The 13,633-nt window shown below is 39.0% G+C and overlaps 1 protein-coding gene across 1 annotated transcript in view; it reads left to right on the top strand.

The window, feature by feature from the left end:
• CNGB3 (cyclic nucleotide gated channel beta 3) overlaps nt 1-13,633 on the top strand; it is a 157,181-nt gene that overhangs the window by 102,771 nt on the left and 40,777 nt on the right. Inside the window, exons 11-13 of the mRNA XM_025394403.1 lie at nt 374-515; nt 4,226-4,385; nt 7,236-7,333. Coding sequence (XP_025250188.1) covers nt 374-515; nt 4,226-4,385; nt 7,236-7,333 — 400 coding nt within the window. The remainder of the gene's footprint in view (nt 1-373; nt 516-4,225; nt 4,386-7,235; nt 7,334-13,633) is intronic.

The raw sequence follows: 13,633 nt of genomic DNA, 5'->3' as shown, positions 1-13,633 counted from the left end.
AGCCATTCAAGTCATACCAGCTGAGGGCCCAGTCATCATGGAACATAAATGAGTCATCTCTGTTGGGCTTTGCACAAAATTCTGACCCGTAAAACTATAAGCCTAATAAAAATGGTGGTTATTTAAACCACCAAATTTTGGTAACAGCTAGTAAACACCCTCCGTGGGATTGTTTCATCATTTCACAGTGTTTATTAAGAAGTTTACGTTAGCACACATGGTGTTTGCCAGTGCTGTCTATAGAAAGAAAATCTTGATTATACTATATATATAAGGAAAGTTATTATAATTTAATAGTACTATATTCTCCCAAGAATAGTGGTCTTTCAGCGATATAGAAAAAAAGCAAGATGTGTATCTTCTGTTTTCACAGGTATCTGAGATGTTATTATTGGGCAGTTCGAACTTTAATTACCATTGGTGGCCTTCCAGAACCACAAACTTTATTTGAAATTGTTTTTCAACTCTTGAATTTTTTTTCTGGGGTTTTTGTGTTCAGCAGTTTAATTGGTCAGGTAAGTTGAGTATGAATCACTGGATACACAGTGCTGTCATTTTTGAAAGACTAAGAAGTCTTTATAAACTTTATGGAGGAAAAATTAAAATCTGTCTGGTTCTTCTTTTTTTTTGAACTAACTTTCTTCTATTTTAATGAGTTGAAGGAGGATGTAATTAGATCAACAGTGCTTTTCCATTTTTAAGCCATTAAATCTATCAAAAGACTGTCAGCAAAGAGCATTGGTTTGAACTCTCAGAGAAAGTTGTTTCTAAGTTAACTTTTTACTTGGACCCCAATGAAAACCATTAAAATCTCTTTTATTTACTTAAATTTCAACTATTTTTATAAAATCACTGGGTTATAATTGACTTCAGAGGTCATTTAAACCAGAGACTACAAAATGCCATATAAAATAATAAGTTATTGTTTCACAAATGTTTACTATAGCATCTCCTTGTACTTATTCTCAAAAAGTCAGTCTAGTAGGAAATTAAATACATAAATTATATTGAAGATAGTTGGCACTGACAAAGGATAGAGCCCACATTTTTTTTTTCTTTTTCTTTTTTTTTTTTTTTTGAGACAGGGTCTTGCTCTGCACCCAAGCTGGGGAGTAGTGGCACAAACATGGCTCACTGCAGCCTCAGCCTCCTGGGCTCAAGGGATCTACCCACCCGAGCCTCCCAAGTAGCTGCAACTACAGTTGCACCCCACCACACCCAGCTAATTTTTTGTAGGACAGGTGGATAGTGGCCTGAATGTAAGAGCCCATGTAAGAACCTGATGCAGAAGGCAGTTAGGATATGGGTTCCAGATAGTTAGTTTACATATGGAAGACACACTCTCAGGAGATTTGGCCACCATCTCTAGTAATTACCTAACCCTGGGAGAAACAAGCAAGGCCTCGGCCAGCAAGTTCCCTGATATTAACATATCAAAACATAGAAAATAAAACAGGTTAATACAGATATACAGGGATATGGCAGCTCCAGCCTTAACATGTTAATGGAATACAGAGAGGGGTAGTAAAGGAAACTCTATGTAGAAAATATTTAGGTTTAGGAAGATGAACACTAAGAGTTAAAAATTGTAAGTATAAAATATCATTGTCTTCATGACTGGGGAGATTATATTAACAATGTTTAAAATAGGAAGCTGGTTTGAGAGATTCTAAATTCAAATACATTTGAATATAAATCGCAAAAATCACATTTTTTTAAAATTTCTCATAAAATCAATGTGAAGGTGTCATATCACAATCAATGTTTTCTCTATTTTACAGATGAGAAAACTACAGTTTAAAGAGATTAAGAAGCATCCCTGATTCATACATGTAGTTCATATGGTCATATGGTAGAACCATATATAACAACACTGATAAAAACAGTAAAATTTAACACGTATTGAGCACTTACTGTGTGCAAGGCGATTTTCACATCAAAACTAAAATACTATTTCTAGCACCAGTTCCATTATCTTGCCACTCAAAGTGTAATCTTTGGACAAGCAGCAGCAGCAGCACTTGAGAAATTCAGAGTTCAGGCCCCACCTGAGACTAATGAGTCAGAACTTGCATTTTAACAAAATCGTCAAGTGACTCATATACACACGAATGTTTGAGAAGCGCTGTTTTATACACCACACCACATCTGCTTTTAAATTGGATTCGAGGTTCCAATAGGAACAAGAAGGAATACCAAGTCACTAAAAATGTGGTCATAGAGCACAAGAGAAAGATTGAGGCTAGAGATACAGATGTGTGCCTCGAACTGTCATAGTGAATAAAAGATGCTGAGCAGGGGAACAGATAGAAATAAAAGTTTAAAAGCCTGGGACAAAAGAAAACCAAAACCAAAAACAAAACCCTCCACTCACTCAAAATTCCCACATAGAGACTATACCCTGGAGCTAACCATCACTTTTTTTTTTTCTTTAAGAGAGGGTCTGGCTCTGTTGCCCAGGCTAAGGTGTAGTGGCTTAATCATAGCTCACTGTAGCCTCAAAATCCTGGGCTCGAGCAATCCTCTCACCTCAGCCTCCCAGGTATCTGGTACTACAGGTGCATGGCATCATGCCTGGCTAATTCTTTTCTTCATTTATTTTTTGTAGAAACAGAGTCTCACTATGTTGCCCAGGCTGGTCTTGATCTCCTGGCCTCAAGTGATTCTCCCACCTCATCTCCCAAAATGCTGACATTACAGACATAAGCCACTGCACCCAGCCAATCATCACATTTTAACTACAATATTCTATTTTCTGACACAACTCACAGAAACGGACATTTTTCTTCCTCTCATACTCTCACATACTTCCCTAGCCTGGAATCCATCATAGAATATACATCCTCCTCAACTCCTACAACAACAAAACCCAACATTGCTGAAGGATATCACACAACCGATTTAAATTACTGTCACTACAAATTCTTGGAGCCTCAACAGCAATCAATAATGCTTTTAATAGTCCTTGCTTCCCAACTTAACACTCTATTAAATCTCCAAGCCCTCTCCTAACATACCAAGTCCCCCAGCCTTTGGTGACTAGGTAATGTAAGTTATCAGTCAAGAACGGCATGGAAAAGTGAGATCTAGGAATTGAGATTGTTGAGGAATATTTGGAAGAGCCCTTGAGGAGTAAGAGACTGAAAAAGATATATACAGTTGGACTAGCTGCATAGCTCCTCAACAGATAGTTTTAATTTGTAGAAGTTTAATGACTCTAAAAATGGAAACTGAGGAGGGCATCACAATTAAAAAGAAGCATTTGAGCTAGACTTCCAAGAATGAGTCGTTTTTCCATAAGCAGAAAAGGCTCAACAGCTACTAAAATGAACGAGCAAAGTCTTAGGAGTGTGAAAGTGAGGCCCTGGTTTTCCTGCCTATTATAAACCCACAGTCAAAACATATTTACAGCCACTCACCTCCCTCTATGTGAGAGGAAGAGTTGAGCTATATATCTTTTCTGTGCTGAGACCTTAAAGATCAGCTTTTAACCTAGAGTGGGTTTTTATGGGTGAGTTATAAACATCCAAGAACTAAAACCTGACAGTTTCTTAAGAATTGTCACAGCAGTAGATGATGCTACAGTAATTTCAGCACATTTCAACTTCTGCTGAATACTATGCCTTAAGCATGATGAGATTTGATTTTATCTGTCTAAACAACACAAAGGGAAGTACAGAGGTTGCAATTTCATGATGAATTGAGTCTATATAGCCAGCTACGCTGGATAATCTATGAAGGATGCATTCAAAGTAAGACTCACCAAAATGGACTAGCCATTCTGCCAGACAATTGCTCAACTTTTATTGCACATTCCTTGCATAAGCACAGCTGTATAATTTTTTCAATGTACACTAACATTTCTGCAGTGAAATACAAGTTTGCAGAGAAGATTATATGCAGTCCTATGCATTACATGGCTGAATTCTCACTTGGTTTGTCCTACAGGTCTTATTGTTGTCCTTATTGGATCAGAGAGAGAATATAATTTGCCCAATATTTTATGGAAGTGGGTGATATTAGGACCCAATATCAGTGTATTTAAAGTCAAGTAATCCACTGCTGGAAAGTTAAGTCTGGGCAAGAATAAATAAAAATAAATGAATGAATAAAATCAAGTAATCAGGGCATTAGAAGGGAGTATATCATGTGGAAAACATGTAATGTGACTTTTATGAACTCATTTCCTCTGCTGGGTGTGGAGTAACCATATTTGTGGTTTTAGATGAGAGATGTGATTGGGGCAGCTACAGCCAATCAGAACTACTTCCGCGCCTGCATGGATGATACCATTGCCTACATGAACAATTACTCCATTCCTAAACTTGTGCAAAAGCGAGTGCGGACTTGGTATGAATATACATGGGACTCTCAGCGAATGCTAGGTAAGCATGGCAGATTACTAATTAAATTCCTGTGGACCTTGTCATATGATGAAAATTCTGTAAGGTAGCAGAGACTAATTGGATTTGAACAAAAGGTTGAAAAACAACTAAATGATCCTTAAAGCATTCGTTTAATACTACAGGGTTTTGTTTTGGTTTTTTTGTTTTGTTTTGTTTTTACTTAAATATAAAGCCATATCTTACTGATTTTGAAAACCTTGGAAGAGAAAAGGCTAAATTTTAATCAGCATCTTCTGGGTGCTGGCTATTACACACATTGTCTCATATAGTCACACATAAAAAAAAGGAAGTGGGAAAATTAGGCATTGTCTATCACTTTTAAGGGAAGAGAATGGAGGCTCCTAACCGAGAAATTTGGCCAAAGACACAGAGCCAGCACATGGTCTAATTAGAACTCAGACCTGCGTCTTCCAAACCCTTGCTCTTACTGCAATATTACTCTCTTACCCAGAACACAGTGCAAGCGGGGGTTAACAATGCCAACCCTCACTCCACAGTCAGAAATCCACATATAACTTTTGAGGCCAGGTGTGGTGGCTCACTCCTATAATCTCAGCATTTTGGGAGGCCAAGGCAGGGAGATCACTTGAGATCAGGAGCTCAAGACCAGGCTGGCCAATATGGTAAAACTCTGTCTCTACTGAGAATACAAAAATCAGCAGAGTGTGGTGATGCACCACTACCCTCCAGCCTAGGCAACAGAGCCAGACTCTGCCTCAAAATAAAAGAAAGAAATCCACATATAACTTTTGACTCCCCCAAAACTGAACTACTAATAGCCTACTGTTAACTAGAAGACTTACTGATAATATACACAGTCGATTAACACACATTTTGTATGTTATGTGTATTACATATCATATTCTTACAATAAACTAGAGAAAACAAAATGTTATTAGGAAAATTATAAAGAAAAGAACTTTACTTACTAGTCATTTAGTGACAGTAGATCATCATAAAGGTCTTCATCCTCCTCATCTCCACTGTTGAGTAGGCTGAGGAGGAGGAGAAAAAGGAGCTGACTTTGCTCTCAGGTGTAGCAGAGGTGGAAGAAAACCCTTGTATAAGTGGACCTGTGTAGTTCAAACACATGTTGTTCAAGGGTCATCTGTGCTAATGGAAAGCAGCAACCTTTCAGGCCACTCCCACCCCGCCTCAGGGCACACAGTTGCTTCCACGAGATGCTAAATAATTAATGGTGCCTACCACTATACCACTATACTACTGCAGCTAAAAAATAATAGTTACTGAGGGATATAAAATAAGTTCAGGATAATGCACTGCTAGTTGACAATAATGAAACTCAACTTTTAGTTTGTTCTCACCATATGAAAATAGGAATTAGTGCCACTAAGAAACCAAAAATGCTCCAGAGTGCAAATTACCATGAAATTCTCAAATCATAAAGGTTCCTAAGAGTAGACAGAAACCACTGGTTATTATGGTAGGATCTTTTCTTTACCTTTCTAACACTCTTAGGAGACTCCAGCCTGGTGTTTAGAATCTCTTCCTGCATGACCAAAACAACATGCTTCTCTCTAGAACATCTGCAGCTACTTGAGGGCATCTGAAGTGGGCAGAAAGAGCAACAAAAGGAGTGGTGCCAGGCTCCTTCCCTCACACCCCTTAGCGAGGGTAGATAATGACTCAACTCCTTGGCTTAGGAGGTAACTAGAGGCAGCCCTCGGAAACAATAAGCTGTTTATATGTGAAGGATTTTTATGTTTAGAATCTATATTTGAATCAAAATAGGGATGTAATATAGCAATTCTTCTCTTTTCTAAATAATATAAGAAAACATCAAAAAATAATCAACTCTCAGAAACTCTTGGCATTCTAAACGTTAAGAACAGGGAATTTTCTGGAGGGGAACAGAAAGACCCTGGGCCTACTGGAGGGTGGAGGGTGGGCGGAGGGAAAGGATCAGGAAAAACAATGAATAGGTACTAAGCTTAATACCTGGGTGACGAAATAATCTGTACAACAAATCTCCATGACACGAGTTTACCTATATAACATACTTGCACATGAACCCCTGAACTTCAAATACAAGATTTTAAGAAAGGGAAAAAAAAGAATAGCCAATTTTGTTTATGGAACATTTTATTAGCCTGAAAGCCCATCATTCAATTCACATGTAGAAAAATCTGTAATGTATTCACATTCTTCATTGATAATAAGCAAGTAAATAACAATAATTTGAATTTACTCTCTTAGCACATTTTTTCTTTAGATTTCATCCCAGCTGAGCCACCTATTAATTATGCACAATGGAGCAAGTCACTTACAGTTTCTCGGGGCTTCAGTTCTTTTGTTTTTCTTCTTTCTGCAAAGTAGGAATGAGAACACTTACCCTTGGGGTTGTCACAAGGGTCAAATAAGATAATGGGTGTGACAGAGCTCTGTAAGCTCTCCAGTGCCACATGGTGCTCATTATTATTTGCCATCCCTTGAATGCTAAGGCTGGAATCAATAGAATCAGAAAACAAGAACTAGATCCTTTGCCCATGCTGGCTTGTTCACTAGCCTTTGTGCTATGATCATTATGTTTCATATCTAAAGTTTCAGCAAGCATAATGTTCAGGAATCATTCAGTACGTCATCCAGACTTAAAAATACTTCTTTTCTTGCATAAGCATAATAGTGTTATTGTAATAGGTATGGAGGTCCAATAGAAGTAATGAAAATATAGAATCTGATGCATATAATTATGTATAAAAAGTGTTTGCATTTTGTTTCCTTTATTTTTAAAAATTTTCTACTTGTACCTTGGCAACTTATTTCATTAATTATTCTGCATCGGGGTTTGATGCGTTTATCTTTACAAAGATGAGTCCGATTTGCTTAAGACCTTGCCAACTACGGTCCAGTTAGCCCTCGCCATTGATGTGAACTTCAGCATCATCAGCAAAGTCGACTTGTTCAAGGCAAGTGCTTTTTACAATTAATAGAAAGACACTATCTATTTCTCTGTGGAATCTAAGCTCTTGATTTATACAGCATTTATGGGGTTTTTTGCCTTATGTTTTAACAAAGTCAAAATAACCTAGAGAATGTATGTGGAATTAAAGAGTCAAATAAATTACAGGTCTCTCTTCAGCAGACGGCTTATTCTTTAAAAGCCTCTTTCTCTTCTAATTGGTGTCAAAAAAGAAGAGTTCTTCAGACTCTTCTTGCATTAATTTAAATATAATTTAAATTATATGGCTCTATGTCTTTGCTAGTACATGTATCACCTCCCATCTATAAATGTGCCTTGGCAATGCACAACAAATCAGGCTCCAGCTTAGCTCTGTAATGGCCTGAAATCGGAGAATCATACCTAATCATGTCTTCTATTACAAATACGTTGGATTTAGACTCTTAAAATGGCCAAACTTTAATTTAGAACTTTTTGTTTCAGGAAAAAAAAGTATAACAAAGAAATTTTTAACTTTTTGAATGTTTTAGGTATTACTAATCTTTTTATGCATTATATCACATATAAATTTTTCTCACCTAATATTTCCTTCTGGGTATAGCATTCACCGACTTATCCATTCAATTAATTCATTCAAAAAGTATTTATGAAATTCCCACCATGTTTCAGGCACCACTTTAGCCCCTGGGAATATAACAGTTGAAAACAAATACTTACTCAAGTGGAGCTTAAATTCCAGAAGAAGGGAATGAAAAATAAATACATAACATGTGTGGAGGTGATAACGCCTTGAACAAAGTTAAGCAGGTTGTATAGGTTGTTCTCGCATTGCTGTTAAAAAAAATACCTGAGACCGGGTAAATTATAAAGAAAAGATGTTTATTTGGTCATGGTTCTGCAGGCTGTACAGGAAGCACTGTGGCATCTGCCTCTGGGGAGGCTTCAGGGAGCTTTTACTCATGGCAAAGGGCAAAGCAGGGGCAGGCATCTTATACAGCAGGAGCAGGAGCAGTACCAAGGCAGGCGGGGTCAGTGTCACACACTTTTAAACAACCAGATATTATGAGAACTCACTCACTATCATGAGGACAGTATCAAAGGGGATGATGCTAAACCATTCATAGGAAATCCGCCCCTGTGATTTAATCACCTCCCACCAGGCTCCACGTCCAACATTGGGGATTGCAATTCGACAAAAGATTTGGTGGAGACACCGATCCCAGCCATGTCACAGGTAAAGGAGGATGAGCGTGGCACTGGCCAGGAAAGGCCTCTCTGATTAAATGCATTTGAGCACCCAAGCAGAGGACGGCAAGAAGCAAGGGAGTGAGCTATGCAGATATTGGAAGAGGACAGAAAGGAATGAGGACAGGAGGGAATATTACAGGAGGATGGATGACATGATGCCCTGAGCTGGAAACACACTGCAAGGAAGCCAGAGTGTCTGGAGCAAAGGCAGTGGTGGAAGCAAGAGCAGTCAGGGAAGAATGAGAAAAAAAAGGGAGGCTGAGGCAGGCGGCAGTTAATGGAGGGCCTTGGAGGATCTATAGACTTTTTTTATTTATTTAGTTAGAGAAAGAGTCTTGCTCTGTTGTCCAGGCTGGAGTACAGTGACACAATCCCAGCCCACTGCAACCTCTGCCTCCCGGGTTCAAATGATTCTCCTGCTTCAGCCTCCCAAGTAGCTGGGATTACAGGCATGCACCACACCCAACTAATTTTTGTACTTTTAGTAGAGACGGGGTTTCACGATGTTGACCAGGCTGGTCTTGAACTTCTGACTTCAAGTGGTCTGCCCCCCCCTCAGCCTCCCAAAGTGCTGGAATTAGAGGCATAAGCCACTGTGCCCAGCCTTCTATAGACTTTAAATTATACTCTGAGTTGCAAAGACACTGAGGCTCTTGAGAGGAAAATGACCTATTCAAGACCAGTTTGAACAGGATCTTTCCTGCTGTGTGGAGAAAAGTCCTTAGGAAGCAAATGTGGAAGGCAGGGAGGCCAAATGGAAGTTATAACCATCTGTGGAAGAGATGATGGTGACTAGACCCAGGGTTATTGAAGCAGAGTTTTTGAGAAGTGGCCAAATATTGGGTGTATTCAAACCCAAAAATCCCATAGTTTTTCCTGTTTGATTACATGAAGAGGGTAAGAAACAGAAAAGGACCAAAAATGACTCCAAGGGTTTAGATCTGAGGAACAAGAAGAACAAAGATATGATTTGCAAAATAGGAAACTTTAAAGTAAGTGTAGGTTGGATGGGCTGGAAATCAACTCTTTGTTTTCGGATTGTTTCTATGGTTTGGATAACGGTGTCCTCCCCAAAAATCATGTGGAAACTCAATCCCTAATGCAACAACATGAAGACGTGTAGCCTTTTGGGAAGTGATTGAGTCTTGAGGGTTCGACCCTCATGAATGGGTTTAACACCATTATAAAAGGTCTCAAGGGGAAGGAAGAACTCTCTTGCCCTCCTGGTCTTCCACTATGTAAGGACACAGTATTCCTCTCATCTGGAGGATGCGGCAACAAGGCATCATCTTGGAAGAAAGAGCAGCCCTCACCAGAGACCAAACCTGCTAATGCCTTAATCTTGGACTTCTCGGTCTTCAGAACTGTGAGAAATAAATTTCTGTTATTTATAAATTACCCAGTCTGTGGTGTTCTTTTAATATCAGCACAAAAACAGATGTGTTTGTTTGATGAGGTGACTGTTAGATTCCAGTTGAAAATGTCATGTAGGCACTTTGGTTTATAAATCTGAGTTCGGGGGAGAGGTCCAAGCTGGAGCAATACACTTGGACCTGTCAGCATATTGGTGTATTTCAAGCCAAGGGACTCAATGTGATCACTTAAGATGTAAGTATGGACAGAAGAAAAAATGTTATCCAAACAGAAGGATATGGCTTAAAATTATATAATCAATAATATTAGGAACAAGATGAAGAAGCAGAAGCTGTAGAGTAGAATGGTTAGGCATGGTCACCCCCAGCATTAGGTTAACCCACGACTTTGTAAGTTATTAGAGTTAGGTCAGTATTCTAGGACTCTTTTCCTAGCTATATCCTGTGCTAGATTTCCATCAATATTTTGATGATCATATAAAAGATGTGATTTTCAAATTGGCAGATGACACAAAGGAAGAAGGAATAGAATAAAATAAATTAATTACAAAATTTTAAATTACTGAATACTTTGAAACAACAAGCAAAGCTAACAAGATTAACGTCAACAAGCATAAAAGTAAAATTCTAAACTTAGGTCCAAAAGGAAAATATTACAGGCCAGCTACCATGGCTTATGCCAGTAATCCCAGGACTTAGGGAAGTAGAGGCAGGATGATAGCTTGAGCCCAGGAGCTCAAGATTAGCCTGGGCAACATAGCAAGACCCCATTTCTGAAAAAAAAAAAAAAAAAAGCTTAGCTGAGCATGTTGGTACACATCTTTTATCCTAGCTACTTGGGAGGCTGAGGCAGGAGGATTGCTTGAGCCCAGGAGTTCGAGGCCACAGTGGGCCAGGATTGTACCACTATACCCAGCCTGGGTAACAGAGCAAGACCCTGACTCAAATATATATATATATGTCTATGTGTGTGTGTGTGCGCGCGTGTGTGTGTGTAGAGAGAGAGAACGAGAGATCTATATATAACAAATGCAAAAGTGCAATAGTTTATAACACTTCTTTTTAGATAGAAGTTTTACTTGATCTCCAACTCCACATGAGTCAGTAAAACCATATGTGGGATTCCCGGACATTTTCACATAATATCAGTTTCTTAATCATTTAAACTACATTTGGATTAGCATATTAAATTGCAAATAACCAGTTTTAAGAAGGATTTTAACAAACTAGAGTATATTCCAGGTAAGGGGTTAAGAGGAGGGGTTGAGCTGTGGACCAAGGATAGTAAAAGGGTAATCTTATAAAATTATTCTGTAATGGTGGAAGTCAGATTAATGAATGCTTCTGGTGGTGAATGGAGATGAGGAGATTAATTAGGAAGAAGCATGAGGGAACTTTGTATGGTGATGGAAATGTTTTTTGTCTTGCTAGGGAAGGTACATAAGTGTATATATTTATCAAAATTGATCCAACTGTCCTTTAAAATCTGTATATTTTATTTTATGTAAATTATTACTCCATTTTTCAAAAAAAAAAAAAAAAAGAAGAAGAAGAATGGCCCCAAAAGAAAATGAGTAGATGCTGAGGATGTTTAGTTGTGAGAAAAATAAATAAATTCAAGGGCAGCGGAAGTTTCATATACTGAAGTCTGTTATATGAACGAGGAATGAGACTTACTCTACATTGTTCTGCAAAATAACACTCAACTGTAAACTCCATTTCTTTTTTTTTTTTTTTTTTTTTTTTTTTTTTTGAGACGGAGTCTTGCTCTGTCGCCCAGGCTGGAGTGCAGTGGCGCGGTCTCGGCTCACTGCAAGCTCCGCCTCCCAGGTTCACGCCATTCTCCTGCCTCAGCCTCCGAGTAGCTGGGACTACAGGCGCCCGCCACCACGCCCGGCTAGTTTTTTGTATTTTTAGTAGAGACGGGGTTTCACCATGTTAGCCAGGATGGTCTCGATCTCCTGACCTCGTGATCCACCCGCCTCGGCCTCCCAAAGTGCTGGGATTACAGGCTTGAGCCACCGCGCCCGGCCGTAAACTCCATTTCTAAGTTGCAGACACCTCTACTGCATATTGATGTATTTGTATGTACACACACGTATACCACGGAATACCAGTCAGCCATAAAAAGGAACAAAATAATGGCATTTGCAGCAACTTGGATGGAGTTGGAGACCATTATTCCTTTTTTCATTGTTTTTTGTTTTTTAAACAATGTCTCGCCCTGTCACCCAGGCTGGAGTGCAGCGGCACAATCTCGGCTCACTGCAACCTCCGCCTCCCGGGTTCAAGTCATTCTCCTGCCTCAGCCTCCTGAGTAGCTGGGACTACAGGTGTGTGCCACCACGCCCAGCTAATTTTTGTATTTTTAGTAGTGACAGGGTTTCACCATGTTGGCCAGGATGGTCTTAATCTCTTGACCTCATGATCTGCCCATCTCAGCCTCCCAAAGTGCTGGGATTACAGGCATGAGCCACCTCGCCTGGAAGGAGACCATTATTCTAAGTGAAGTAACTCAGGAATAGAAAATCAAATATTGTATATACTTATCTATAAGTGGGAGCTAACCTATGAGGATGCAGGGGCATAAGAATAATGTAATGGACTTTGGAGACTCAGGGGGAACTGTGAGAAGGGGGGTGAAGGATAAAAGGCTACCCAATGGGTATAGTGTACACTGCTTGGGTGACCGGTGCACCAAAATCTCAGAAATCACCACTAAAGAACTTATCTATGTAATCAAAAACCACCTGTTCCCCCAAAACTATTGAAATTAAATAAAAATGTTTTAAAAGAAAATAGCAGAGTGCCTCATACATAATAGTAGATATTATAAAAGTTTGTGTTTTATTTTTAAAATCACATATACATATTTATGTGTGTACTAGGCACAATGAAAATATTTGTCTTATTATAGGTATGGTCAGAAATGTATGAAAGCCACTAAGCTAAATTATCTTAACAGTGTTTTAAAATATTATAAAACTATTTATACCTGAACGACGAACTTAATTGAGAATAAGTGACAGTAACTCTTTTCTAAAGGAAAACAAATGCTTTAAATTAGACACCAATGACTTTTATGGGATTATCTCCTGTTCGGGAAGATATCAGTTTTTTGCCTTATAGTTTTTTTTCTTTCTATATGTACTTTTTGGTACTCCACCAAATCAGCAACATCTGATTGAGAAAAAAGGTTAAATCTTCACATCTTGCTAATGTTGTATATAACTTAGATTCATTCTTTCCTGACATTTCTGTTAAAGACACAGTTCCTTCCAGAAAGAACCCATTTACATTTATATTTCTGTTACATGAAAAGGTTTTTTTTTTTTGTAAAGGCAAGTGAAGTAGAAAATACGTAGGTATGGGCCGGGCGCGGTGGCTCAAGCCTGTAATCCCAGCACTTTGGGAGGCCGAGATGGGCGGATCACAAGGTCAGGAGATCAAGACCATCCTGGCTAACACGGTGAAACCCCGTCTCTACTAAAAAATACAAAAATCTAGCCGGGCGAGGTGGCAGGCGCCTGTAGTCCCAGCTACTCGGGAGGCTGAGGCTGGAGAATGGCGTAAACCCGGGAGGCGGAGCTTGCAGTGAGCTGAGATCCGGCCACTGCACTCCAGCCTGGGCGACAGAGGGAGACTCCGCCTCAAAAAAAAAAAAAAAAAAAAAAAAAAAAAAAAAA

The sequence above is a fragment of the Theropithecus gelada genome, chromosome 8 (assembly GCF_003255815.1).
Source record: "Theropithecus gelada isolate Dixy chromosome 8, Tgel_1.0, whole genome shotgun sequence".
NCBI classification, from domain to species: domain Eukaryota; kingdom Metazoa; phylum Chordata; class Mammalia; order Primates; family Cercopithecidae; genus Theropithecus; species Theropithecus gelada.
The sequence above is the reverse complement of the archived record's forward strand: the minus strand, read 5'-3'. Positions and strand labels throughout refer to the sequence as shown.